The sequence below is a fragment of the Lolium perenne genome, chromosome 3 (assembly GCF_019359855.2).
Source record: "Lolium perenne isolate Kyuss_39 chromosome 3, Kyuss_2.0, whole genome shotgun sequence".
In the NCBI taxonomy this organism is placed as follows: domain Eukaryota; kingdom Viridiplantae; phylum Streptophyta; class Magnoliopsida; order Poales; family Poaceae; genus Lolium; species Lolium perenne.
The window spans coordinates 24,640,477-24,666,380 of record NC_067246.2 but is presented as its reverse complement, the minus strand read 5'-3'; the positions used below and the strand labels follow the sequence as shown (position 1 = coordinate 24,666,380).

General features: G+C 42.1%; 1 protein-coding gene across 1 annotated transcript; it reads left to right on the top strand.

Moving 5' to 3' along the window:
* Positions 1-8,741: 8,741 nt before the first annotated feature.
* On the top strand, positions 8,742-24,350 carry LOC127339164 (uncharacterized). Its single transcript, XM_071827801.1, has 20 exons — positions 8,742-9,188; positions 9,880-10,025; positions 11,008-11,105; positions 11,230-11,287; positions 11,435-11,577; positions 13,160-13,338; positions 13,434-13,579; positions 14,280-14,561; positions 15,000-15,140; positions 15,394-15,648; positions 15,832-15,975; positions 16,052-16,345; positions 16,494-16,667; positions 17,626-18,565; positions 18,643-18,728; positions 19,146-19,250; positions 19,344-20,474; positions 21,025-21,954; positions 22,059-22,254; positions 22,683-24,350. Exons 5-20 carry the CDS (start codon positions 11,510-11,512, stop codon positions 23,945-23,947), a joined length of 6,336 nt encoding a protein of 2,111 aa, XP_071683902.1. The 5' UTR covers positions 8,742-9,188; positions 9,880-10,025; positions 11,008-11,105; positions 11,230-11,287; positions 11,435-11,509; the 3' UTR covers positions 23,948-24,350.
* Positions 24,351-25,904: the final 1,554 nt, after the last annotated feature.

Genomic DNA, 25,904 nt, shown 5'->3' with positions numbered 1-25,904 from the left:
CGTGCAGGAGGAATAAACTACTTTAATAACATCACTAGAGTAGCACATAGATAAATTGTGATACAAAACACATTGCAATCATAAAAGGATATAAATAAGCACTTCACTATGCCATTCATACAGTGAATAAGTATTCTGTGAAATATAGCCTAAGAGACCCACACGGTGCACACACTGTCACCTTTACACACGTGGGACAAGGAGTCTCCGGAGATCACATAAGTAAAACCCACTTGACTAGCATAATGACATCTAGATTACAAGCATCATCATATGAATCTCAATCATGTAAGACAGCTCATGAGATTATTGTATTGAAGTACATAGGAGAGAGATGAACCACATAGCTACCGGTACAGCCCCGAGCCTCGATGGAGAACTACTCCCTCCTCATGGGAGACAGCAGCGGTGATGAAGATGGCGGTGGTGTCGATGGAGAAGCCTTCCGGGGGCACTTCCCCGTCCCGGCGGCGTGTCGGAACAGAGACTCCTATCCCCCAGATCTTGGCTTCGCGATGGCGGCGGCTCTGGAAGGTTTCTCGTACCGTGGCTTTTCCGTATCGAGGTTTTAGGTCAGGGACCTTTAAATAGGCGAAGAGGCGGAGTCGGAGGGCTGACGGGGTGGTGACACAACAGGGGGGCGCGGCCCACACCCTGGCCGCGCCGCCTATCATCATCCGGGCCCACCAGGGCTCCCCTCCGGTGGCTCTCGGGTGTTCGAAGCTTCGTGGAAAAATAGGATGTCGGGCATTGATTTCGTCCGATTCCGAGAATATTTCCTTACTAGGATTTCTGGAACCAAAAACAGCAGAAACAAAGAATCGCCCTTCGGCATCTCGTCAATACGTTAGTTCCGGAAAACGCATAAATATGACATAAAGTATGCATAAAACATGTAGATATCATCAATAATGTGGCATGGAACATAAGAAATTATCGATACGTCGGAGACGTATCACCCTACACAACGAATGGTGTTCATTATCAAACAAGAGTATATGTACCACAAAGGAAGAGAACTTATTTATTATGTGATCAATGTTGAGAGTGTCCACTAGTGAAAGTATGATCCCTAGGCCTTGTTTCCAAATACTGCAATCATCGCTTGTTTACTGTTTTACTGCATCTTTACTTCCTGCAATATTACTACCATCAATCGCACGCTGCAAGCACTTTTCTGGCGCCGTTACTACTGCTCATATTCATTCATACCACTTGTATTTCACTATCTCTTCGCCGAACTAGTGCACCTATACACCTGACAAGTGTATTAGGTGTGTTGGGGACACAAAAGACTTCTTGTATCGTGATTGCAGGGTTGCTTGAGAGGAATATCTTTGACCTCTTCCTCCCTGAGTTCGATAAACCTTGGGTGATCCACTTAAGGGAAACTTGCTGCTGTTCTACAAACCTCTGCTCTTGGAGGCCCAACACTGTCTACAAGAATAGAAGCACCCTTGGACATCACAAACCTCCGTCCCAATTTAGCCCGTAGCCACCCAATTGTTCGCCGGAGCTCCGCCAGCACCACCGCAAGCTCGCCGACGATTGGAGCCACCCCAGGAGCTGCCGCCGGTACCAGGAGCCTCGCCGTCTTCTTTTTTTTGAAGGTGAAACAGTGGGAGAACCCACTGCAATTTTTATATTAACATAGTTTATATCATTACATGAAAGAGGGAGAGCCTCTTTAAAAGAAAACAGAAAAACAAAACTAGTCTAAATATGATATTGGAGCCATTCTTTAAAAGTATCTGCATGCTTCTTCTTCATTCTGTAAGTGAGCAACTTTGCTTCTTGGAAGAAGATAATTTTCCAAGTTTCAAAACTTGGCGCTCGCCGTCTTCTTCCACGTCGATCGCCGCCAAACCCGACCATCACCGGCCACCGGTGAGCCCTCCGACCCCCTAGGTTCGCCACCATTAGGGTTTGAGCTCGCCGTCGACGACGAGCCTCGGCCGTTCGATCGTGTTCTAATCCTACGGTCCATCTCTCGCGTACAGTTTCGGCGTGTTAAGTGACGCTGACAGTGGGACCCACTGTTAGGCCGCCCGCGTGTGCGAGACACACTGCTGGGCTGGCCCGTTTCTCTTTTTCTCTGGCCCGTTAGCATTTCCCGCCTAGCCCACGAATTCAAATTTGATTTAATTCATTTAACCTAAATTCCAATACTGGTGCCCTGTTCAAAATTGAATAAAAACAAATATACTAAGCCAATTTGAATGATTCAAAGTTTGTGTGAAAGTAGATAAAAATATCTATCCAACCCCACTGGTCTCAACCCTTGATTTATTACAGAACAATGGCAATAAAAATAACAAGGTAGTACCTTTGCCAAATTCAAACATTTTTATAAAATCAACCATAAATGATTTTGAGGTGATTCCACCTCTCATAATTCACATTTCAAATACTCTATTTGAATATGTAAAAATATGACATGGTTGCTTCATATGATCATAGGCTAGATTCAAATAATGGCAATGTGGCTATTTCTAGCCCATTTAAATTATTCCAAAAATAGTATTTAAAATCTATGAGATGTAGCATCTCATTTAAATCACTTTACCAAGTAATTTGATGTGAGGTTATGACTTTTCTTACATGGCCTCATATTTTATTATTTGAGGATATTAAATCTTAGTAATTTTCAATGAGAGGAAATTATTTTTCAAAGGAAATACATGGAAACCCTAGTATTATGTTGGGTGATGATTGTGATGATGCTAGATCATCTTGTGTGTTAAATAGAATACTTAAGTATTGTTTGGTGATTGTATACCTCGTATCCGTTTATAGACGCTAGTACCGAAGGCTACGAGGAGGAGGAGGTCTTCTACGAAGAAGAGGAGGAAAACTTTGATCATTGTACCAATCAAGGCAAGCAATTACCAATACAAGCTCCATTAATACAAGCTATACTATTGCAAGATACTCTTGCAATATTATTGTGTTTAAGGATTTGTCCAAGCCCAAGTTTTTATCTTGCCATCTTTTACTTTGTTTATCAAGGCTTATTTTTTATAGTTAACTTTGGTCTAAGTGTAGAGTACTACAAGAGCATAAAACTTAGCCTAGAGAGTAAAAACTTAGTTAGCACCCCTCATGACTAGTTGCTAGTGCTAAAACTAAAATTGACTACTCTAGATGGGAACTTGTGAATCAAATGACTTTGAAAACCTTAGAATGAGGAGTCATTCTACTGAAAGTTTTGAAGGTGAATATGACTTTTGAATGACAAGGTGAATTTGACAAAAACTGATGGTTGGGTTCGGATGCGATACCATTCCAACTTTAGAGTACCCCCACAATACCTGATAATGGGTAGGGCTTAGCTGGAAATTTATGTGCTTTAGTATGGGTTCCCTCTGAACAAGCGTCATAGGGGTTATGCCGAGGCTGCCTCCGTGAAAAGTGAAATGACGTGAAATAGAGGTGAATCTCTTACCCAAGCCCTGTGCAGTTCCCAGGATGGCAGATTGCCATCGCTGGGAGGCCAAGCTCATAGGGGAGGTGCCTATACTAGGGTATGTAAGTGAAATGTTAATGGTTGATGATCCGCATACTGAGTATGATTATTCAGGGCTATCCCTGACGGATGTAATCAAAAGTTGTGGCACAAGTGTACAACCTCTGCAGAGTGTTAAACTATTCGAATAGCCGTGTTCGCGGCCATGGAAGGTTGGATGGCCATACTGTTCCATTGTCAGATGTTTTCTAAAAATGACTTGTGACTTGAAAGGTGAATCTGACTTGATCACAACAGAGTTGTGGGAATGACACTAATGTTCCCACTTGAGTAAAACTTAGACAACTAAAGAGTCTTTGAGTATTAAGTATTTATGAAATAAAACTAGCTTTGTGCAAGTAAACCTAGAAGCTTAGAACTATGATTAGAGCTATTAGTACTTCTATTAGTGGTAGTTTGCGAGTACTTTAAAAGTACTCATGGCTTTGTCCCTGGCTATTCAAATGGCCAGACTATGAAGATGAGCACCAATACCAGGAGGATGGACAGCAGGATGTCTATGATACCTAGGACTACCTCCCAACGTCAAGCGTTGCATGTGGAATAGATGGACCGCTACTACGTTTTCTTCCGCTATGTGTTATGTAATTGATCTGTAGATCAACTGTTGTTGTAAGACTGGATCATGAGATCCTTTGTTGTAAGACGATTATGGTTTGTAATAAATAATGTTCTGTGATATCGACTATTATGTCTCGCAAAAACAATCTTCCTGGGATTGCGATGTATGGCATAATAGGCATCTGGAATTAAAAATCCGGGTGTTGACAAAGGGTATATTGCCCCTATGTGTGGTTTTGGCAATTAGTGACAACCCCTATGGACTAATGTTTTCATTGAGTTTATATGAAGAAATATTCCATAGGTACTACTTGTATTCCATGTGTTGGATTCAAGTATGGATGTCATGAAGATAAAGATATACCTTGTGTATTGGCATCAGGATCATCGATTTGAAGATATATATGTGATATGCTCAAGAAGAGGAAATGAAGATGGAGATCTTATATGGAACTCAATATTAGCCATGGTCTAGCTTATGTGATAAGCAATGAATGATCAAGATCTTGAGTGCTTGATTCCAAGTGAAGAATTCAAGTTATGACTCTAAGTCGGTGTCATGATAGTCTCATAAGTTGAGCTATGGTTGACTAAGATTTAGAGCATGCACACAAATGAATAATTCTATATACACCTCAAGATAGTATGATAGAGCATTAGAAGATACAAGGTTGACCAATACAAAGAGTGAAGAATAGATTCAAGTTTGGTCAAGACATGAAGCATGAAGAATGTGCCACGAGAAGTCATGTGGTATGGTAAGCCGTGTCAATTATGCTTTATGAACTAACCCATCATATATGTTCCCTTGTGTTGTCTATGTGGGTTAGGTATCTTTTCATGGGCATGCATCAAAAGTGAAATCTCATATAGCCCATGAGAGGATGACGTCAAGTGGTGATCGTCATCAAGGTTGAGTTGGGCTTGTTCAAGTTGAGCATCTCAAGAGGATCATATGCTTGAAGCTTTTCATCCATTTGGTGATAATGGACATGTGAAGATGTGCATCAATGGAGCTTTCCCATCATGGTGTATGGGGGAGCATTTGTGAGTCTTCATGAAACAACAATGATCAAGTGAGCCATTCCGGCTTGAGTGGAGCTTGAAGAGTTATCATCAAGATCAAGTGGGATGCGCAAGACAAAGTTATGGCCTTGCTAGGTTTCCCTTTTACTGGTCTCAAGGTGGTTGTTTGGAGACCGGGTTATAGGATACATAGCCGCACTATCAAGAGGGGCTTTCGGTTGGGTAACTTGATCACATCGTCTTAGGGAGCTCAACCCTTTGCATGATTTGCATTCCATAAATCTTGTTTCTTCTTGGTGTTTCTCTGTGTGAGGATCTCTAGCTTGTTGCTAGCTTCACAACAAGCCCAATTTCATCGAAAATGGAATTCGTATGCATCTTCTATTGCGTTTTTGAGCTTGGATGTTTTACCGGTGTCTCTTTTATAGATATGTCAAAATATTCATCTTCTGGTTTTTACTCCGTGGGTGCACAATGATGTTTCTATGCATAAAGTTGTAGGACTTGTTGTTCTGATTCCAACAAGCCCAAGATCATCGAAATCGGAGTCCTGACGCAAAAGTTATCATGGTTTTTGTAAAACATGTTTTCATGTTTGGCCCGGTGGCGCCGACTCGGCTTGTCCGACACAGACCGGCTCCCACACCGGTGCCGACCGGATGGTTTCCAGGGGGCTCTCAGAGTCGCCCAGTCCCTGGCCCGGTCTGACTGGCTCTCCCACCAGGCGGCCCGGTCCCTGGCCCGGTTTGGCCCGGTTTGCCAGGCTGCTAGAAAAAACTCCCAGATCTGCCCCAAACGCATATTTCGTTTGGCTATAAAAGGGGCTTCTTCCCCAACATTTTTCTAGGGTTCTTGAGCACGTTTTTAACCACCATTGTTGAACCTTTTGAGCTTTCTTCCTCTCCCTTCCCTCCTATGATTCTTGCATATTCTTGGGGGATCTGAAAGAGGAGATCTAGATCTACAACCTCCTTCAATCCATTCCTCCTCTAAGTGAGGGGAACTCTTGGGATCTAGATCTTGGAGTCATTTGTTGATTTCCTCCATTGTTCTTCCTCCCTAATCTCATCCTAGCATTTTTTTCTTTGGTGGGATTTGAGTGTGAAGGATTTGAACACCTCTAGTGTTCTTGCTTTGCATCATTGCATAGTGTTGAGCTCTCCACCACGATTAGTTCGAGTGAGAGACCGTGAGCTTGTTACTCTTGGAGGGTGACCTCCTAGCTGACTTGGTTGGTGTCCCGGTGACCTCTTCGTGTAAGATTGTGAAGGGGCAAAGGCTTCTCCTTCGTGGAGCTTGTGAAGTAGTTGTGGAGCTTGCCATCTCCGGAGTGGAGGAAAAGCTAGCCATAAGGAAAGGGCTATTCCTTCGTGGGATAGGCTCGGAGAATAAGGTGAGCCTTCGTGCCGTTGGGGAATCCTTCGTGGGACCTCCACCCCTCCAAACGTGACGTACCTTCCTGCAAAGGAAGGGAACACGGGAATACATCTTCGTCTCCGCGTGCCTTGTTTATTTTTATACCCGAGCTTACTTTTTTTGTGATAGCCATCGTGCTTGAAGTACATATATCTTGCTATCACTTGTGCTACATATATCTTGTGCCTATCTTGCTTAGCTCTAGTTGTTGTTGTTGCACTTAGGTGAGTCTAGCATATTTAGGGTTTGTGCTTGTAAAATAAACGTTAGTTTAATTCCGCATTCTTACAAGCCAAATCCGTAAGAGTTTTTAAAATGCATATTCACCTCCTCTAGGCAACATCTCGTCCTTTTAGAAAGGGTGAAAGATCAAATCGGTTTTAGTATGTTTAAAGACATCATAATCATCGTACAATTTGTTATAATCGTGACGCTCTTGTGTTTTCTAATTGCGTGTAGAATCATTTGTATGAGACATGCAATGCGCAACTAAAGATCCACATTTGCATCTACCCAACACAAGAGCCACAAAAAGCCAACCAAAGAGTAGGGGGTAAAGCTTGCGCTCTCATCTCCATAAGGAAAATACATGAACCAAATTAGTTACAAAACATGATTGAAAGCCTGCGTACAACTAAGTAGACTCACATGAGTCATGAAACCAAAATGCACGCAAATCTCGTGAACAACCACACATGTCCTAGAACATATAATGAGCCATGTCCAAACTGTCGAATCCTCCCAGGCCCAACAAGGCCCATTCTCACGTCTCTCGTAAGGTCGATTCCTCGCCACCATTTTGTATCAATGCTATATTTGGTCGCTAGCTGTCTCTTAGATACGCTATATTTGATCACGGTTTAGATTTGGGATGTCAAATATTTGTTTCCAGATGTATACTGAATTAATTCTACCTTAAAGGGGGCTAGCCTACCAGGTCTCCCATGCCATCCTCACGCAATCGCGTTCATTAGCTATTAGACGCGGCTGCCAGCGTATGTCTTTATTGCCGACAGACTGTGCGCCGTTCTTCCTGATTTCACCGTTGTCTGGTTTTGGAAGGTGCATGACCGGTGGACCTCGTTACATGGAGGCTAGGAAATGACAGGAGGGTTTTCTCCGGCTGGTCATACGCGAAGCACGACCATATATAGATGTGAAACCCTATAAGCAGCGGCCGACTCCCCTCCTCTCTCTTCACTTTTTCCTTCCTCGCGCAGCCGCCACCGCCGCTAGGGTTTTTCTCCGGTAGGTCATACGCGAAGCATGGACCATATATAGGTGTGAAAACCTATAAGCAGCGGCAGACTCCCTCCTCTCTATTCACGTTTCCCTCCCTCACGCAGCCGCCACCGCCGCTGTTGCCTCGTCCCCCAGCCCAACACCGCCTTCTTCGAGGGCGACAACCCACCCACTCCCTCCGCCTCCATCCCCATGCGTGCAACGACGACCCAAAGAGGAGCTCCGAACTCGGCAAGAAGAGCTCGAGCCGCAGCGGAGGTCCACGGCACGGCCGCCATCACCATGGGCAGGTTTGTAGAATCAATCTACACCGCTTACATCACCTTATCGTTCTTTGGTGTTTACTACCAAGTATTATTTGGCCGTGCTCCAACTGCTACCCTAGGGATTTTCTCCATACACCAAATTTATCTCATCGAAATAATATTCGTCGGGATTTTCCGTGTGGTAAATTTTCCGATACAGTGAATTAATTTCACTGTAATCATGGTGAGCCGTTGTGGCTCGTAGTAAATACCTCGCCATTATTTGTACCGACGGTAATAATGGGTGTGGGAGCCAGCAAAGACCACTGCTGCTACTACAGTGCCTGCGACGTGACGGCGGGTAAAAAAACAGAGCTTCTTTCCGGCGGCGGCTGCCCAAAACCCCGTCGCGGGCTGCCGCCTCCTTTGAGCGATCGGGCGGAAACCCTAGCCCCGCCCCGCCGTCGATGGTTCCGCGCGTTTGGTGGAGAGGGGAACGGCCGGAAGCTTATATCCGGCGGCCCCCCTGTTCTCGGATTTGTTCTGGGTTTCTTGGCTTCCGGACGGCGGCCGCCTTTGTGACTGCAATCTCGCTCGATTTTGCTTCCGATTCTTCCTTGCATGCGATGCGGGGTTGGGGTTTTGGTTCTGGTTCTTTCTTTTTTTGACAATTTTCTTGTTCTGATTCGATTACTGAGGCTGTGTATGAATTTGTGACTAACGGAAAGTTCTGTCTGTGATTGGTGCCAGCACGCCGCGTGCTTCCGGAGGCCCCGTGACCCGGGCGGCGGCGGCGAGAAGCCGCGCAAACGATGCTCCCCGCCCGCCGGCGCCAGGCGAGCCGGGTCTGAGGAGCTCAGGTGGGGAGAGGGGTCCCCCTGACATTAGCCACGGAACAAAAACATTCACCAAGAAGGGGAATGGGAGCACGGGGAGGGAAGACGCAGGCACGTCACACGCGCCCAGAGCGTCAGACGTGGTTAAGAACAGCGCTTTAGGTTCCCTGTCAAGAGATTCAGACAGGAGCGCTGGCTCTCCGAAGGGCGCAGAAACGGCAATTGGTGAGAATGCCAATGGTAGCAGCACGTCAAAGAAGCGGAAAAGGATCGTTGCCGTGTATTCCAGAAGATACCCGAAGAGATTCAAGGCGGTCCAAGGAGGGAATGCCGCAGGTATCGAATTCTCTTATGGTATAGTATCTACTTAGGGGCCCAATGGTCCCTTCCTGTGAAACTATTAGATTTTTATGGCATATGTGTGCTTAGGTAGGCGCTTTTGTTGGTAACTTTGTTAACCAGTGGCATCCTGCATTAAGCATATAATCTTGGTTGCAGTTGTCTAGTGTGATAATATTAGGGATTTTCAAAATTAAAAACGGTGGAAAAGTTAATGCTCGAATTGGTAGATCAAAATTGGCATGTCTAAGAATAGGGTTAAAAAAACTTAGAATTTAGTATTTGATAAAAAATATTATTAGTAGATTCATAAAACTGGCTGAAACAAATCTTCCAATAAAGTCAAGGTCTTTTATTTGGTTGCAGAATGGACAAGCTAGTGCATACCCTGAAACGACTTTTTCTGACCATGTCTACACTCTGATTGGGCCAAAAAAAAGGCATGTAGGACCAACTTTTGCACACCTGTTTGCAATATAAGCATAGCAAAGGAGAGCTGGATCGTAGGATAAGCAGAGTAGTAAGCAGAAATACACAAAGAGATGGCAGCCAGGAGCCTTCGGCTTCACGACGTTGCTTTGTGTAACAGTTTCTTTAGGAACAACCAAGCACTCAAGTGAACTAATAGCATTTTTTGCACTAATTCATCCGAATACTAGCATGCCTAACTTATCTCTTAACTTTCCAGATGTAGTTGTTGCTTCTCCTGACACAGTGGGGAAGGAAAACACTTCAAGCGGGCATGTGGCAGAGAGCAACATTTCTAAGCTATATGAAAGTAGCAGGTTAACTGAAAAAAACAAAGTTAACCAATATTCTGCACCGTATTCAGAGGTTTGTTTTCCACTGTCATTTTGATTAGCGCTAATGCCCCTGTTTTACTCTCTGCAAAATAGAAACTCTTTGAACATATTAGCAAGTTCTTGGTAGACTTCAATGCCATCTGGTGCAGGATCTAATGTAATGTTGCAATACCTTTTTCTTTGCTTCTATGTTACTGGCAGGGGGGTTTATTGTCCGTTTCCTTAGTAATCTTTGCTAGAACAGTTATCCACTTAAGTGGGATATTTCATACTGTACTGTCTGTACATTGAATTGAAAAAGCATCTCCAGACTTAGAGAGCCACATATATACCTATTTTTTCTCGGTCTGATTCAGTTCTCATTCACGTACTTTTGCATGTGCATCAGGCAGGACCTATGTTTTCAATAGCATGTACTGCAAGATTAGTGGCTATGTATTCTCTCACAGCAAAACTCTCTTGGTTGTATTCGCAAATTCTTCAAGTCACTCAACTCCATCTACCTTAAAGTGGACCGGTGAAGATATATAAGTCAACATGATTAATATGCCACGAAAATGTAAAATTCAGCATCATGAATTAATAGTTTTTCGTTCTCGTCCAAAGGTACTGGACTGATGCGTTCTTCACTCCTCTGTTTTTGGTTGTCAATGTGCATGTCTGGGATCTTGGTTAAAGAATTTATAATGACAGATGGCTAGATAAGAAAATGGTTAGTGGAAGATGCCACAGTATTAAAGCTCAAGCATGTTAAGTGCAGTTTCATGCATCGATTGTTCATGATAAATGATGTGCATGTGCTTGGGAAGAAGCAACATGCAATAGATGGCTCCCGTTGAGTCCTGAAACATTTTCTGTGCTAAAGCACCAATATACTTTCCTGCTATAGTGGCAACTGAGTGGCACATTTGCACTACAAATCTAATCACTAACAGCAGTCAGGTGCCTTGTACTCGATTGGACATCATTTGAAACAGTGAAAATGACCAACCTCTTATCGTCAATTGTTGTAGGTACAGCCGCGTAAACCTACCAATGTGTGCCCGCAAACTGCAGCGGCTGAAAGCAGTCTTCCAGTGAAAGCTGGAGACCAACACATTGCCCCCGCAAGGTGCTTTCTTTCTCAGTGCAAGGATTGCTATTCTCAGCTCAGCCTTTGCGGCTTATTAGATATTAAGCAGCTGGGTATGCATTTGAATCCATGTTGATTCTATGTTAACCTTTTCATTTTGCAGACAAAGTTGTCTGTCATCATCGCAAAGTGTGCCAATATCTTTTATTCATCATGAAGAGGTACCTCTCCAAACTAAAAAAATAATTCGATTCTTTCGGCAATTTGTTTTTATGCACTAACCCTCTTGTCTCATCCATTATGTGCTTTCTGGATTTTATGCATCAACGGATTTGGGGCTGAACATTTGCTCTTTGACATTGTGTTAGATCAAGAGCACACTTGGAGACAGTGAACCAATTATCGTTCAGAAAGAAGATTCTGCTTCAGGACATGTCAAGGTGATGCCATCTGATGAAACAGATGGTAACTCCAACATATGCGGTTCTTGTGGGTCCCCAGGAACTCTTAGGTAAGTCGATTATTTTTTTTATCAACATCAGTTTTACTAATGTTTTTAAAGAACAGCCGTGCAAACAAAGCCATTTCTCTTGGATAGCAACATAATAGATTATTGTGATTTAGTGATTTATAAATGAAAATATCATCTACCCTTGCTGAACTAAGGGGTTTCTCCATTCAATTTGAATGTTCGGCCTTGTATGCTCCTTATTACCCAATTTGTCCAGGGGCCTGCTCTGAATTTTTAAGTGTCAACAATTATAATCCCAAATCAATATTTTCAGAACCGTCATGAAATATATTTCCATATTATGTGCATTTAAAATTGTAGGTGTTGATACTTTTTGTTACTCCGTATACAGTTGATCAAACTTCAAAAAGTTTGACTTTGACCAAAAACTATAGGCATCCTAATTTGGGAAGGAGGGAGTATATGTTTGTCTGTGTGTGTATGTATAATTTTATGCGAGCAACATGCTTCAGCCTGTAGTAATATTTGGCATGTTTTATTGTTTAGTGGGCAACAAAATTAATAGGTATTGTTTGCTTTGTTACCATGGTACTGAATTCTGTTTTGGCTTCCATGATGCCCAATCTTATTTCTTATCCTGAAGAATGTATCGATTCTTAATGCACCCAAAGGAGATATATGCATTCATGCATTATAAATCCAATATGTATACTTTTGCCTTGTTCCATCATGATGAATGGAGGGATGGCATGCCATGTGATGGCTGTGCATTGAAGAACGTCTGAATGCTGGACATGGTTTTTTCCTTCTTCATAATTTCACTCGCCACATCTCCAATTTCTATAGTTATGTACTTCTTAAATTTTTTATTTGGAGAGTTATCATAACAATTCACCCAAATTAATGGTTGTATCAGTTATCAAACCCTGTGGTATAATCTCAGCCGAACACCAGGTTAGTAGAACTTACAAGAATGAAAATGCACATCTGAACCCGAGCTCATATGCTCCTGCCCGAATATTTTTTTTTTGCAAAAAAGAATCAAAATAAAAAATTCTGATTTTTTTATGACGAACATGAGAATGTGTTCTAACTGCAAGCAACATTGGGGTGAGAAATGACATGTTTGGTGGTCTATGAAAAAATAACAAAATTTGATGCTGTTTGGAGCATATGGATTTGTTGTTTGCAACAATCAGATTTGTCTTTTTTGCACAGACCAATACATATATCGTTTCTCGGAGATTTTTGGTAGGCTATTGTAACACATGTTTTTGTTCATTGTACAAAATTTTCAGAATTTTTTGACTTTATTTGCTATTTTTCTGAATTTTTTATTGAAGCAGGAGCATATGAGCTCGGGAGCAAAAAAAAAAAACCTTGCTTACTTAGTTTAAGACTTAAGAGTGGGTATCCTAAAATTAAAATATCACAGAATCAGATAACATGTTTTATGAGTACCAATTTGTAAGTGCGCATGTAACTCTCTAGCATGGTAAGAGAACACACTATTACAACTTATAATCGGATCTGTGTATATTACTGATATTCTGCGTTTACTTTGGTCCATCATGCACAATATTCACTTCATGATCTGATTTATATATTCGACTGATAATAGGTCTTGTGATGGGAAATCTTGCCAAAGTAGATACCATATCTCTTGTTTGGATCCTTCCCTGGAATATTTATCTCCTGGAATTTGGTTCTGTACCAGCTGTACAAAGAAGAGGTTCCAGTTTGGTTTACATTCTATTGTTGATGGAATAGAGTCTGTGTGGGATGTCAAGGAGGCTGAGGGTAAGTACACCTTTTCTTATGGCGTGAGACAATCTATTTAGCAGTTCTTCTATTTCCAAATTGGTTAACTCTTTTTATTGGTTCTATGTTTGTAGGAATGCAAAATAGCAAGCAGTATTTTGTTAAGTATAAGAATCTGGCGCATGTCCATAATTGTTGGGTTCTAGAAGATGATATCAATGTCATGCCTGGAGGTCCTGATGTTCTTTCCTTGTTTAACAAGAGGAATCATACTGAGAAGGTGATTGCTTTTGTGGTGAACTTTATTTTGTTATCCATATGAGCAATGATTCAGGCTTTGCAAAAGAACTGTGCTGTTGTGGACTTCGATTCACAACGGGATAACTGCCGTGCAGAAGATAGCCATACGGCGTGGCTGCGAGGGATTGGGTAGACATAGATTGGGTTTAGAGAATAGTTGGGAGAGATTAGATTGATTATTCTTCCTTGTCTCAAACCTAGATACATGACATCCTTATGTAGTGGATGCTAAGCAGCGGCGAAACCAGCGTATGAACAATGCGTGTACAAAGCAGAGTAAAAGTTACAGTTATACTCATATTTCTCCTAATTTATTTGATGTATATTGCTCTACATGTGAATTAGACACAAATATACAAGCTTTTGCCAAAAATAACGGGTGTACATTTGTACACCCTTGTACTGATCTCCCGCCGCCCATGATTCTAAGGCTCCTGTCCTTTACTAACACAATACGGACTCCTAATACATTATACTCCTTTAATCCTAAACTTTCCAGCACAATACTATTTCCTAAAAGACTCTGCTCTCTTCTGTTTTCTTCATGTCGTATGTCTGTCCCCAACACGTGACCTGCTGCTGCAACATGTTGTTGCATTGGCCCTTTTGCTGGCCGGCTGCATGTACCGTGCTAGTGTTCCACAACATGTGCTGATGCTTTTTCTTTAATGATTCTCCAGGCAATTTGGAAGGAGGAATGGACTAAGCCACACCGCCTGTTGAGAAAGAGGCTCCTTATGCACCCAAAATTAGCTGATGATTTCTTTTCCTCATCTGGCCTTAAATATTCATATTGTAATGTTGAATGGTTAGTGAAATGGAGGGGTCTTGGTTATGATCATGCAACATGGGAATTAGAGACTTTACCCTGTTTATGTACGCCTGAGGCCGACGAACTTAAAAAGAACTACGAGGACCGCCGTGAAGTTGCAAAACGATCATCTATCACTACAAAAGCAAAGGTGTGGCGGGAAAACTAATTTTAATGCTTTATCTTGTACTCCTAATATTATTTGCAATTCATGCACGATACGAGTCTGATAGGGAACATATCCTGGCCAGTTCGATAATAATAAAAACTAACATCATTTTGTAAGTTATATATATTGTTAAGATTGTCGCTGCTTAAGATGATCGATAAACTAGCCACAAAAAAATTGAAAACTGAAAGCTGGGTTAACTGGTCTGCTAATTCATAAAAAAGTTTAAGTGCACATTAACTGCACTATATTATCTTTCCACACTTATTTTCTTTTGTCTAGCTGTATTGAACTATCACAGCATTGATATTATATTATGTCGGTTCTCTTTGTCACATATTAGTTAGACCTGTGCGCTTAAAACCTATACATATTCATGAAACTGCTAATTTTCTGTGTCATTATTACTTGTCTGTACAGGTTAAGCAAAGCTCATTTAAGAAACTTCAGAGATTACCAGATGGGTGCCATCCTGATTTTGACAATGATCACTTGTGTTCTATCAATCTCCTCCGAGAGTTCTGGTACAAATCTCGTGGCGCTGTTCTTGTTGATGATAAGGTAGGACTTATGCAACTAGCTTAGCTGCATTAATCTTAAAAAGGTCAAGAAACAAGACTTCATCTTTCTATTCTAGTTTTCCACTCGTTTATACTTGTTAGTTCTGGCCACTGGCATGGTCATATGTTGTAGTACTTCCTTACATGGATCTTACATTGGACTGTTATAAGTACATCTCTTGCATTCATACTTGGTTAATTTTGAATTCCTTTCTGAATGAATAAAAAGGACCCCATGTTTAACTATCATGCAGGAATTTGTAACAAAGACCGTCTTATTCACACTGTCTGTATTACCTGACGTCAGCCAACCCATCCTAATTGTAACAACTCCTGCTTCTCTGTCCTTATGGGAGGTTCAGTTCAATATCTTGGCACCATTTATCAATGTTGTTGTGTATGACGGAGGGAAAGACAAGCTCAAATTAATTCAAGATTTGGAATTCTATGAGAGTGGAAGCTCTATTATGTTACAGGTTCTCTTATCCCATGCTGATGCTGTCTTGGAGGTAAGTCCCAACTGCTAAGTATCCCCTTGCTAGTCTTATCAAACAAATGCTGCTTACCAATGAAGAGCACATAAATTGCACAGATCCACCTATATCATATTGGGTGTCGTTACTAGTTACTACCCCATAGCTCTGTTAAGCTTATGCTTTTCATTTAATTGTAATCTCTCTGCCATGGCACAGGATATCGAACCTATAGCACGCATTGATTGGGAGGCAGTCATAGTTGATTATTCTCAAAAATCAACCCTACAACATCTCGAACAACTGAAGCAACTTTCCAGTGATTTTAGAATGTTACTTGTGAGCTCCCCAATTAAGGTTAAGGTGCCTATCAATAGTTCTCGCCTGTTAACTGCTTTTGTGCCACAAATAAGCCATGCTGAAATTTTCTATTTCACAGGAGTATCTTCCTGAGTACAGGAAACTCTTAGGTTTCCTTAATTCTGGAGAGCAAGAAAATGGCAGTTTCGTTGATGCTGAGGCCCTTGTGATGTCGAAAGTGAACTTCAAAAGTCATATTGCATATGAGCGCCCAGCAGATTCTTCAAAAATATTGGAGCACTGGGTTCCTGCTCACATTTCACAACTGCAGCTAGAGATATATTGTTCCATACTGCTTTCAAATTCATCTGTCCTCCAGTCGAAGATGAAAAGTGATGGCTCTCTTTGCGACATTATTATCTCTCTCTCAAAGGTGTGCTTTGCAAACATATTTACAGCTTGCATGATAACAAGTAAAACATTCTATGTGCAATCTGCAGCAATGTAATTTTCTTCTTCTTCTTCTACAAAGTTACTGACACTGCTATTAACTTTGATCTATTCTTGTCCTTATGTTTTAGTGCTGTGATCACCCTTACCTTGTTGATGAATTCCTGCAAAATTCGCCTGTCGACCATCATGATCGTACTGGTACTCTAGATACCAGAGTGCAAGCATGTGGCAAGCTATGGCTTCTTCAAAAAATGCTTATAGAGATAAGGAACAAGAGGCTGAGAGTCATTATTCTTTTTCAAGTGAGATACTCATGGCATTACCCTCTTTAGTTATTACCTATGTATGGCACAATGTACTAAATCTTAGATCTCTGTAGTCGTTCCATGTTATGCAAATAGTTTATCGTCTTAGAAGGTTTCATGCTATCTATTGTATAACGGTGATGGTAATTGCTTCTAAATACTGGTATGCAGTATTCGTTCGGTCATACACCTAGACACCTAGTAGTGATTTGGTAGCCCCAACTAGTACAGTTATGGGGCCAAACCGGTAACATGTATGGGGCATCTGTTCCTTTTTATGCCATGTGATCTCTATTTTGTAGCACTTGCGTCCTATATTTGTTCGGTCATACATCTGAACACCTAGTAGTGATTGCGTGGCCCTAACTGGTCCATTGTGTGGCCTAACCGGTGATTATACAGTAAAATGTAGATGCACCTGTTCCTTTTTATGCCACATGATCTCTGTTTGGAGGACACTGCTGCCTGTAAATTCCTTAGAGGCTGGATATAGGTATAATTAGCATCTGAACTTTAAATAATCATACATAGTCCCTAATACTATTCTCTACATAATCAGAATATGCTCATTAGCTTTGATGTTTTGCATCTTGCCTTGGTTTCAATGTCATGCTGCTGCATAAAATTCCAATATGCTATTTATGTCAGCAGATATTTACATGAATGAACATGGTGACCTGCAGAAGTATTTATTTTATAACAAGTAATTAACAATTCAAAAAAAGTATAGATGACAATTTCCTAAGTCTGACATATAAGCCCCATTTCACATATTGTTCCGAACGTGTTCCCACATATTGTTCGGAACATGTTATCTTAAGTACTCATCAATGTTGTCATTCCCTTTTGAAGTATCCGCTTCATGCTTTTCTAGGGAATCTTTTGCCCCTTTGACAACTTTCCTTTAATTTTCTCAATTTACTAATTCAGCCGTCTTTTTGGGGTACTATGGCAGTCTGGTGTAGCAAGTGGAAACTCAATGGGTGGTATATTGGAAGGTGTTGTTTGTGACATATTTGGCCGTGAGTCATATGAGCGTGTTGAAAGTGGTGCACCATTGGCAAGGAAACAGGCAGCAGTAAATATGTTCAATGACAAGACTAAGGGGAGATTTGTTTTTCTGATTGAAAGTCGTGCATGCCTCCCAAGTATTAAGCTCTTATCTGTGGATGTTGTTATCATATACAATAGTGACCGTAACCCGCTAAATGATCTTAAGGCTATTCAAAGAATCAAAATAGAGTCACCGAAGTATCCGGGCATTTTTCGTTTATACACTCCTTTCACAATGGAAGAGAAGCAGCTTGTGCTTGCAAAACATGGCGTGCTTACTGGTAACTACAAAGATATGCCACATAGTTTGGGCCATTCATTGGTCAGTTGGGGTGCATTATCTCTTTTCACCAGATTTGATGAGCTTCAGCATGATAACTATGCAAGTAAAAGTTTTGAAAGGGATACAGTAATTCTGGAGTTCTTAAAAATGTTAGCCACAAATGTTAAAGAGAACACCGAATCCAATTGTGTGTTCATATCGAAAGCTAATATGAGCGGGGAGTTTTATTCAAGAAGCATTACTTTAATAGGCGAAAGTGGGGTGCCTGCATCGGATGGAGATCCATCTAATTTTTGGTTAAACTTACTGGATGGGAAATCGCCTCGTTGGAGCAATCTATCTGAGCCACAACAATCAAGACACAGAATGTTACAGAACATAGAAGAACTAGCCAGAGTTCCGGCTGAAGAAGCTAGAAGGATGCGTACAAAGGTTGACGGAATCACAGTTCCATCTTCAAAATGTTCATCTGACAACAGTCATGATGATGTGTTACCTAAAAGTTGTTCTACATTGACCCCCCCTCTTCAACAACTTGATGACACAGAACAAAAAGAAGGTATCACGTTTGTGACAAGAATACATTCTGCTGCAGATATGCATATTACATTGTTCTGATATTATTTTGTTCTGAAGGGATGAAAAAACTGACCACACCAAAGAATCTTCATGTTCAACTTAAGAAAGAGCTGTCGAAACTAATTAAGGTGTTACAACTGCCGGTATGCATTTGCTTAGTTCTTTTACTTCCTCTTTGTTTTCATTATGACACACTATTGGCAGAAGGCATCAAAATAACATTTATTCATGCTTAGAGCATGTTCCACTAATGTAAAAAATGTTGCACAAAAATCCTTACCTGCATGCAAAAACAATCTGTCTGTCGTTCAGACATGCTCTTCTGCACTTTCTGCAGTTATCTGATATGCCTAATAGTTACACAATTTTGACACCCACGTGAAAGTTAAAACAATGATTTCATACTGGAATACCTTCTTGCCAATGGTTCATTTGATTTTTATTGCATAACTTCTGCATTTGTTCACACTGTTCTTATTTTTTTTTATTCCTTGGCTCCCCCACTGCCTCTTTGTGCTTTACCTGATCTGTCATGCATTTTGTATAATTTACAAATGCAGGATAATGCAAAACTTAAGGCCGAACAGTTCTTTGAATATTATTTGAACAATCATCTAGTTCTTCCCGAGCCAGTGGACATATTGCGCACATTCAACATAGCCTTGGTAAGAAAGGCACCCATACATTTTTTTTTATGTTTTTGCTTTTCATGTTTATATTTATCAAATATGCTTATGTGCTTTGATTTTTTTCTTCAGTGTTGGCGTGCTGCTTCTCATCTAAATTATAAGGTAGATCGCAGAGAGTCGCTTGCCCTTGCTGAGAAAGGCTTCAATTGTGAGTACAATGAAGCGCTTGTGGGGTTGATCTATAAGAAATTAAGGACCCTAAAGAAAAAAGTTCCAGATAGAGCAGGTGAAGCAAGTATCAAGGGTCAACCAGTGTCAGTAGAGGACACCCAGCTTTCATGGCAAGAAAATTCTTACTTGGAAAATGACCACATGTTCCAAAACAAGAAAATTGATCTTCATGGTAATTTCATAGATGGTGCACCTCAGGAGGTCTCATCTGTTGCTGAGCAGATGATCTCAGAGGGGCAAGAATCTGTTAAGGAAACTCACAAAGAATGTCACATGCTAAATGATGAGCCTCCTAATATGATAATGGAGAAAAGTATAGATTTAGTTGAAAATGTTTTCTCCATAAGAAAAAATAACATCCTTTGCAAACAACAGCTTGAGATATCAGGTTTAGTGACACACAGGCAGAACAATGTCATCAGATTGAAAGAAGTTTACAGTTTAGTTCTGGAACATATTCGTAGAAGTCACATTGATGAAATGACCAGGAGTGAAAAAATAAAGCTGACTGCTCAGTGGTTCAGTATGCTTATTTATGCATTTTTGGAGCACATGAAGCTCCAGCATAGCAAGCTTGAGGGACTGCAGTCTGATACATGGTCTTCAGAGTGTCAACTGAAGGAAAAGCTCCACCAGGTAGCAAGATCAGGCCAATTAGATCGAGACTTTGATCGGCATATTGCTCTACCTGACTCAAACTTTGTTATGGAAGAATTCATCCATTTTGAAGAACAGAATGATGTGTATCGTATTGCTGAAAGTTCTGTGTCAGATTGTCAACAGTCATCAAATGACACAGTGTCGATGGAAATTACATTAGTACGAAGTGAAGCTCTCTCAGAGCCCATATCTATACACGCAATGGAAAATGAGCCAGTTGAGACTTCTGCGGGCTCTGCCGTAGGACCAGCATTAGAAGCTGTTGATTTTCAAGAAAACAACATCCACTGTAGTTCTGATGGCATTAGTGTACAAATAGCTGGGTGTTCATCGAGTACTATTCCTGCAAATGATGATTCCACCGGCCAGGTATTATGTTGCTCATTTTCCAAGTGCATTATGTTTGTCATATGCTGATATGCGTGCATAAGCTTCTTAGTTCTTGACTTACACAAGGACTATGTGCTACTTGTGACATCGTTTGACTACAGAATCTCCTTATGTGACATGGTATTTGACTACAGAAATGATTGTACCCCACCATATATTTGTCTGGTCCAGATTGTTTAGTGATGTTTATGCGGTCTATTATCATTTTTTCCGCTGGTATTGCCTGCTGTGCTCTAGGCATTGAGAGTGATATATGTTACCTTCACAAGAATATTTTTCTGAGCAATTAGCTCTTTCGGTTGGTGGAAAACATTTCAAAGTTGTGCCACTTGGCATAGCTGATATTTAATTAGTAGATTTCAGAACATATTTGTCCTTTTTCCACTGTTCATAAATCACCAGCGCGTCTTGCTTTGTATTTTTGTGTTTCCTCGTACTTGACTTATTTATGTGTTCATTTATCACTATATATATATATATGCTTTGGTGATGCCAGACACTGATCACAAATACCTTTAATTTATATCAGGAATCCTTAACCAGTGAGTGTAGAAATGCTGAACATATTGAGATATGCAATATTACTAAGTCAGATGATGAACCTGCAGAGGCAGAGCGAGCAGGTACCTTGGGTGCCATAGCAGCTCAGGATTTGCAGCCTGAAATGCACTCATTAACCACCCATGTAGAACCTTCACTGGATCCACATGGAAGGGTAGAATCAGCAGGCATGGTGACAGCTCATGATCTCCAGGCCGAAATACTACCATCAGCCTCAGTGCCTACGGAACAAAGTACAAGCCCTGCCCAACAAAGTTTAGCAACTTCAGGACATTCACCAGCAGAAGCCGAACAGGCAGATATTCTGGGCACAGAAACCACTTGCAGTTTGCAGCCTTCGCAAGGTGAAGTGCAACTGTCAACCACAACGCAAGATCAACCTGCAGAAGTACAAGCATGCACCTTGGGCGCCATAGCTGCTCGGAGTTTGCAGCCTGAAACACAACCATCAACCTCAACGCAGAGTGCTCCTTTCGAAAGAACCTATCTGGTTGGCATGCCTGTGCTACGAAGTCACAGTGCCAGGGCAGAATCAACACGTACTTTGGGCTCACTGATAGCTCACAATCTGCATTCTGAATTACATCCATTGGCCTCAATGCAGGATCGACCTGCAGAAGCAGAAGGAGGAGTTATGTTGGGCTCCACGGCAGCCCAGGATTCGCAGCCTGAAAGGCAATCATCAACCACAGTTCAGCATATTCCACTTGAAAGAGTACACTCTGAAGAAAGGATACAAATTGGTTTTCAGCCAAATATGGTACCTGGTACTGAGCAGCCCACCCAACACCCTCCAGTCACAGCGTTAGTGTTTAATAATCCAATACTTAGTGACGAGCCGCTGAAAAATGAGTTGGAAAGGTTAATGCATTGCAGCAGGGTGCTTCATGAACATAAGGTTTGCTTTTTTATTCTGTCTGTAATCTGTTTTTACTGTGAATTGTCTGTGCTAGTCGTCAGTTATTTCATTTCTTCCTTGGCTGCACCTTTATTTTTGAACAGAAATCACAACTTCTAATAGAGTATAACCAAGAAAGAGAGAAGATAACAAAAAAGTATGACTTGTTATCTCGAAAGGAAGATTCCGCTTATCTTCAGAACCAGCGCGAGCTTAGTCATGTCTACAGGAATGTTTTTGTAAACAAATCACTAGCTGAGAATTTTCGAAGGGTCTTCACACCATCATCTGCAGCTCAAGGTATACAACTAAGCGTCATATCTCTTGTTTTTCAAAATAATATTCTGGTCATAACTAGTCTTTCATCATTTAGCTTCGTTCGCTGTGGTAATTTTTTAATGCATATTATTCAACTCCACCTTTTTTGTTTTGGTGGACCTATACTGTGGAGCATGTTCTTCTTACACGATTCAATCTACCAACGGCTTGTGTGTCTTGTGTATATTCGGTCGTTATGTATGGCGAACATTCTATATTGTGATCTGTTAGCAGTGTCATTCTCCTGTTGTTTCTGGTTTCCTTTCCAGTAATGCCATGGTAGGTAGTTGCGTTACATTGATCTTAAAAATTGAAAGGGCGACTTTGATCTAGGATCTGTTACGTAGTCGGATGCTCTTTAAACCGTAGATCATCTGAATAATGGTTTGTTTTTTCCATGTGCAATGCAGGGAGATTGACGACCCCTGTAGCGGAGCAGCCATTTGAGTTTTCTTCAGCGGCTCAGACCACAACATCACCAGCTATCTCGTCATCAGCCATCAGACCACCAGGATCTTATGTGCGACCTTCGTTTGTGGCTCGGCCGCCATCATCATCATCATGGAATGCCCAACTACCTGGCAATCTCTATGGAACAGCATCATCACCTTTTATTCCAGCGCCTGTGCCATACGGCAGCTACACACCAGCTGGAGCACAGTCACGTGCTGTCCAACCACTATCAGCCTTAGCCAGCAATCTCTATAGAACGATGCCACCTGCTCCTCCGCCGCATCTGCCACATGGAAGCTACAGATCCGCTGCAGCACAACTGCGTGCGCCATCTCCTCATCTCCAGCAGCTCAGGATGCCCTCTCAGTATGCCATGCGCACAGACCAGCAGCAGCGTCGTGCAGCTAGTGGAGCGGTTCCATTGTTGGGACAGTATGGCAGGGGAAGCTACGCATCGACAGTTCCACAGGGAGGCGCCATACGAAACTCCATGGACCCAAGTTCAGCTCACCAAGCATCAAGCTCACGCCCACCTCACCGAGCGTCCTTTCTGCCACCCCAACGACACCCAGAGTCCATGCTCAGCTTGCAGCCATCTACTTCAAACCCCATCTTCATGCCAGCCCACCAACCGTCGTCATATCCAAGCATGGCCTTGGGCAGCACTGCAGGTCCGCAGAATGCAGCGCCAGGAAGCCAGCAGCACGGAGTCGCCCAGATAGCCGGCGTCAATCACAATCAGCCCGGATCCAAACCGTCGTCATATCCGAGCATGGCCTTGGGCGGCACTGCAGGTCCGCAGAACGCAGCGCCAGGAAGCCAGCAGCACGGAGGCGCCCAGATAGCCAGCGTCAATCACAATCAGCCAGGCTCCAAACCGTCGTCATATCCGAGCATGGCCTTGGGCGGCACTGCAGGTCTGCAGAACGCAGCGCCAGGAAGCCAGCAGCACAGAGGCGCCCAGATAGCCGGCGTCAATCACAATCAGCCCGGCTCCAAACCGTCGTCATATCCGAGCATGGCCTTGGGCGGCACTGCAGGTCCGCAGAACGCAGCGCCAGGAAGCCAGCAGCACGGAGGCGCCCAGATAGCCGACATCAATCACAATCAGCCCGGCTCCGAATCGGCGTGGCTGAGTGCGTACCTGAAAGATAGGCTTCGCCTGGTTAGCAGTAGCAGCCCCGCAGGTGCAGGGGCGGCCAGCCCAGATGAAGTTGTGTGACTCTCCGACGATGAACCGTAGCAGCGACAGTCAGATATCTGTGTTGACTTAGAAGCCGCCCATCTAAAAGCCTCTAGCATCATCATCCGTGTAGCAAAGAGATGGACAGCTGCACATCGGAAGAGAACGTTGCACCTGTTGAGAAGTTGTAGAAGCTGATGTAGTAGTACTGATATTTTCACCAAGTTTTGTGTAGTGCGAGTTGATGTTGCGAATGCCTGACTCTTTTTATTTCTTATGGGAATCTGACATTCTGACTGGCTGTCTGACCCTTTGTTAGCTTGTTGAGATTGCTCCTGGCTTCAGTCTACAACCGTGCCAGGCTTCTCCTAATTTCTGATGACAATCTTAATATGTATATCAAGCTTACTCTAAAGCCAGAAGAGTTAAGTTGCATTTATAACTTTAGTTAGTAGCTACACCTGCATGTCTTTGTCAGTTTTTTTTTTAAATTTGATTTTGCTTTTATTCTTTATGTTCTATTCTTTAAAAATGTTGTAGCTCATGTTGCTGCAATGAGGTTGGTTGGTTTCACTGGAATGACCCGAGCTGACCTTTACCTGATCCGATCTAGTGGCCACACAACACATAGAGAGATGTAGGTTTGTGGTGCGTAAAACTGAGATGCAGAGGTGTGATATCGGTGGGGCAAATCAACTCAGCTGCACATGGCATATGTCAAGGGAGGGAGGGAGGTTGGAACACTGATCCAGGTCTAGGAATACTGGGGAGTTACTTAGACTAGTCACAATGCATAGTATCATATAGAAGTATCATGCGTATGATACTACTACATGTTATTATCTCCACAATGCATGGTATCATATACTAGTATTATAGTCTCCATATATTAATTGTTTTGTAGAATCTCAATGCAAATATGTGTACAAGATTTACTTGACATTATTTTTTCTAGTAGTATGTGCTATGATACGGTATCTACCTATGATACTAGTACACTCTCTCTCATCCTTAATTGCACTGCCACATCAGTATTTTGCATGCATGGAATGCATGATACTACCTATGATACTCCCATTGTGGGTAGTCTTAGTTCACTAGTGTCGCACTTGTTTATCATGTCCTAGTACTCCTTCGACCCAAATTAATTGACTCCACTTTATCTATACGTTTGTTACTAGATACATCTGTATCTAGATAAAGTTTAGTTAATTAATACTGTATGTTCGGGAAACTGAAGGACTGGTGGACTGACACTAATGCTTACCTGTTGTGTGAAACCTGCTGCTAGTGCCGTGTGTGGCAAGAGAGAATTTTCCGAATCCGGACGGTGCGGTGTGTTTATTTTCGGACGTTCGATTTTCAGAACCGGATGCTGGAAATGCAAGCGGTGTGGTGCGTACGTGGGGAGCGCATAAATCTTGTGTGTAGCTGCTATGGTTGGTGTCGTGCGTGAGGACAGAATGAGTGAGGCGAGCATGACTTGGTGGTCTAGCATCACGCTCCCTCATCCTCATGCCGTACTAATTTTAATGGCCTTTTAATTGATGTCCTGAACCTGGGAGCATTTGACACTTTGACTAGCTACAGTGTAATACGGCAAGTTTATTATGGTACCGCTCTTTTCCTATTGCAGAGCTGGGATGAACAGAACATCCTTGAAGGCATGCAACAGTGTTGTTGCAGGGAAGGTCCCAGCTGCAAAATATGTGGGCTGACTAGTTAATTAAGTGCTGACATACTACTTTATAGGCTAATGAAAGTGCTGTGTACTGTATACACTAATGGACGAATAAACTTGTTCCGTGATGTCGTAATGAATGGATTAGTCTTCTACGTGCAGTCAGCTGCTGGAAAACTAATGGAATTAGTGAATGACAAGTTTCAGGCATTCTATTACCTTGTAGTAGTACATAGTTCAGCATTTAAATGAACAAAGTGTGCAACACTCCAGTTCAGAAGATCATTGGAGATACAAATACAGGGACACTGCATT

Bases quoted from the DNA above. Each gene is read 5' to 3' on its own strand.
- LOC127339164 (XM_071827801.1), top strand. From the start codon at position 11,510: ATGCCATCTGATGAAACAGATGGTAACTCCAACATATGCGGTTCTTGT. The intron at 16,346-16,493 runs GTGTGCTTTGCA...CTTATGTTTTAG, and splicing joins TTATTATCTCTCTCTCAAAG to TGCTGTGATCACCCTTACCT. The intron at 18,566-18,642 runs GTATCACGTTTG...TTTGTTCTGAAG, and splicing joins TGACACAGAACAAAAAGAAG to GGATGAAAAAACTGACCACA.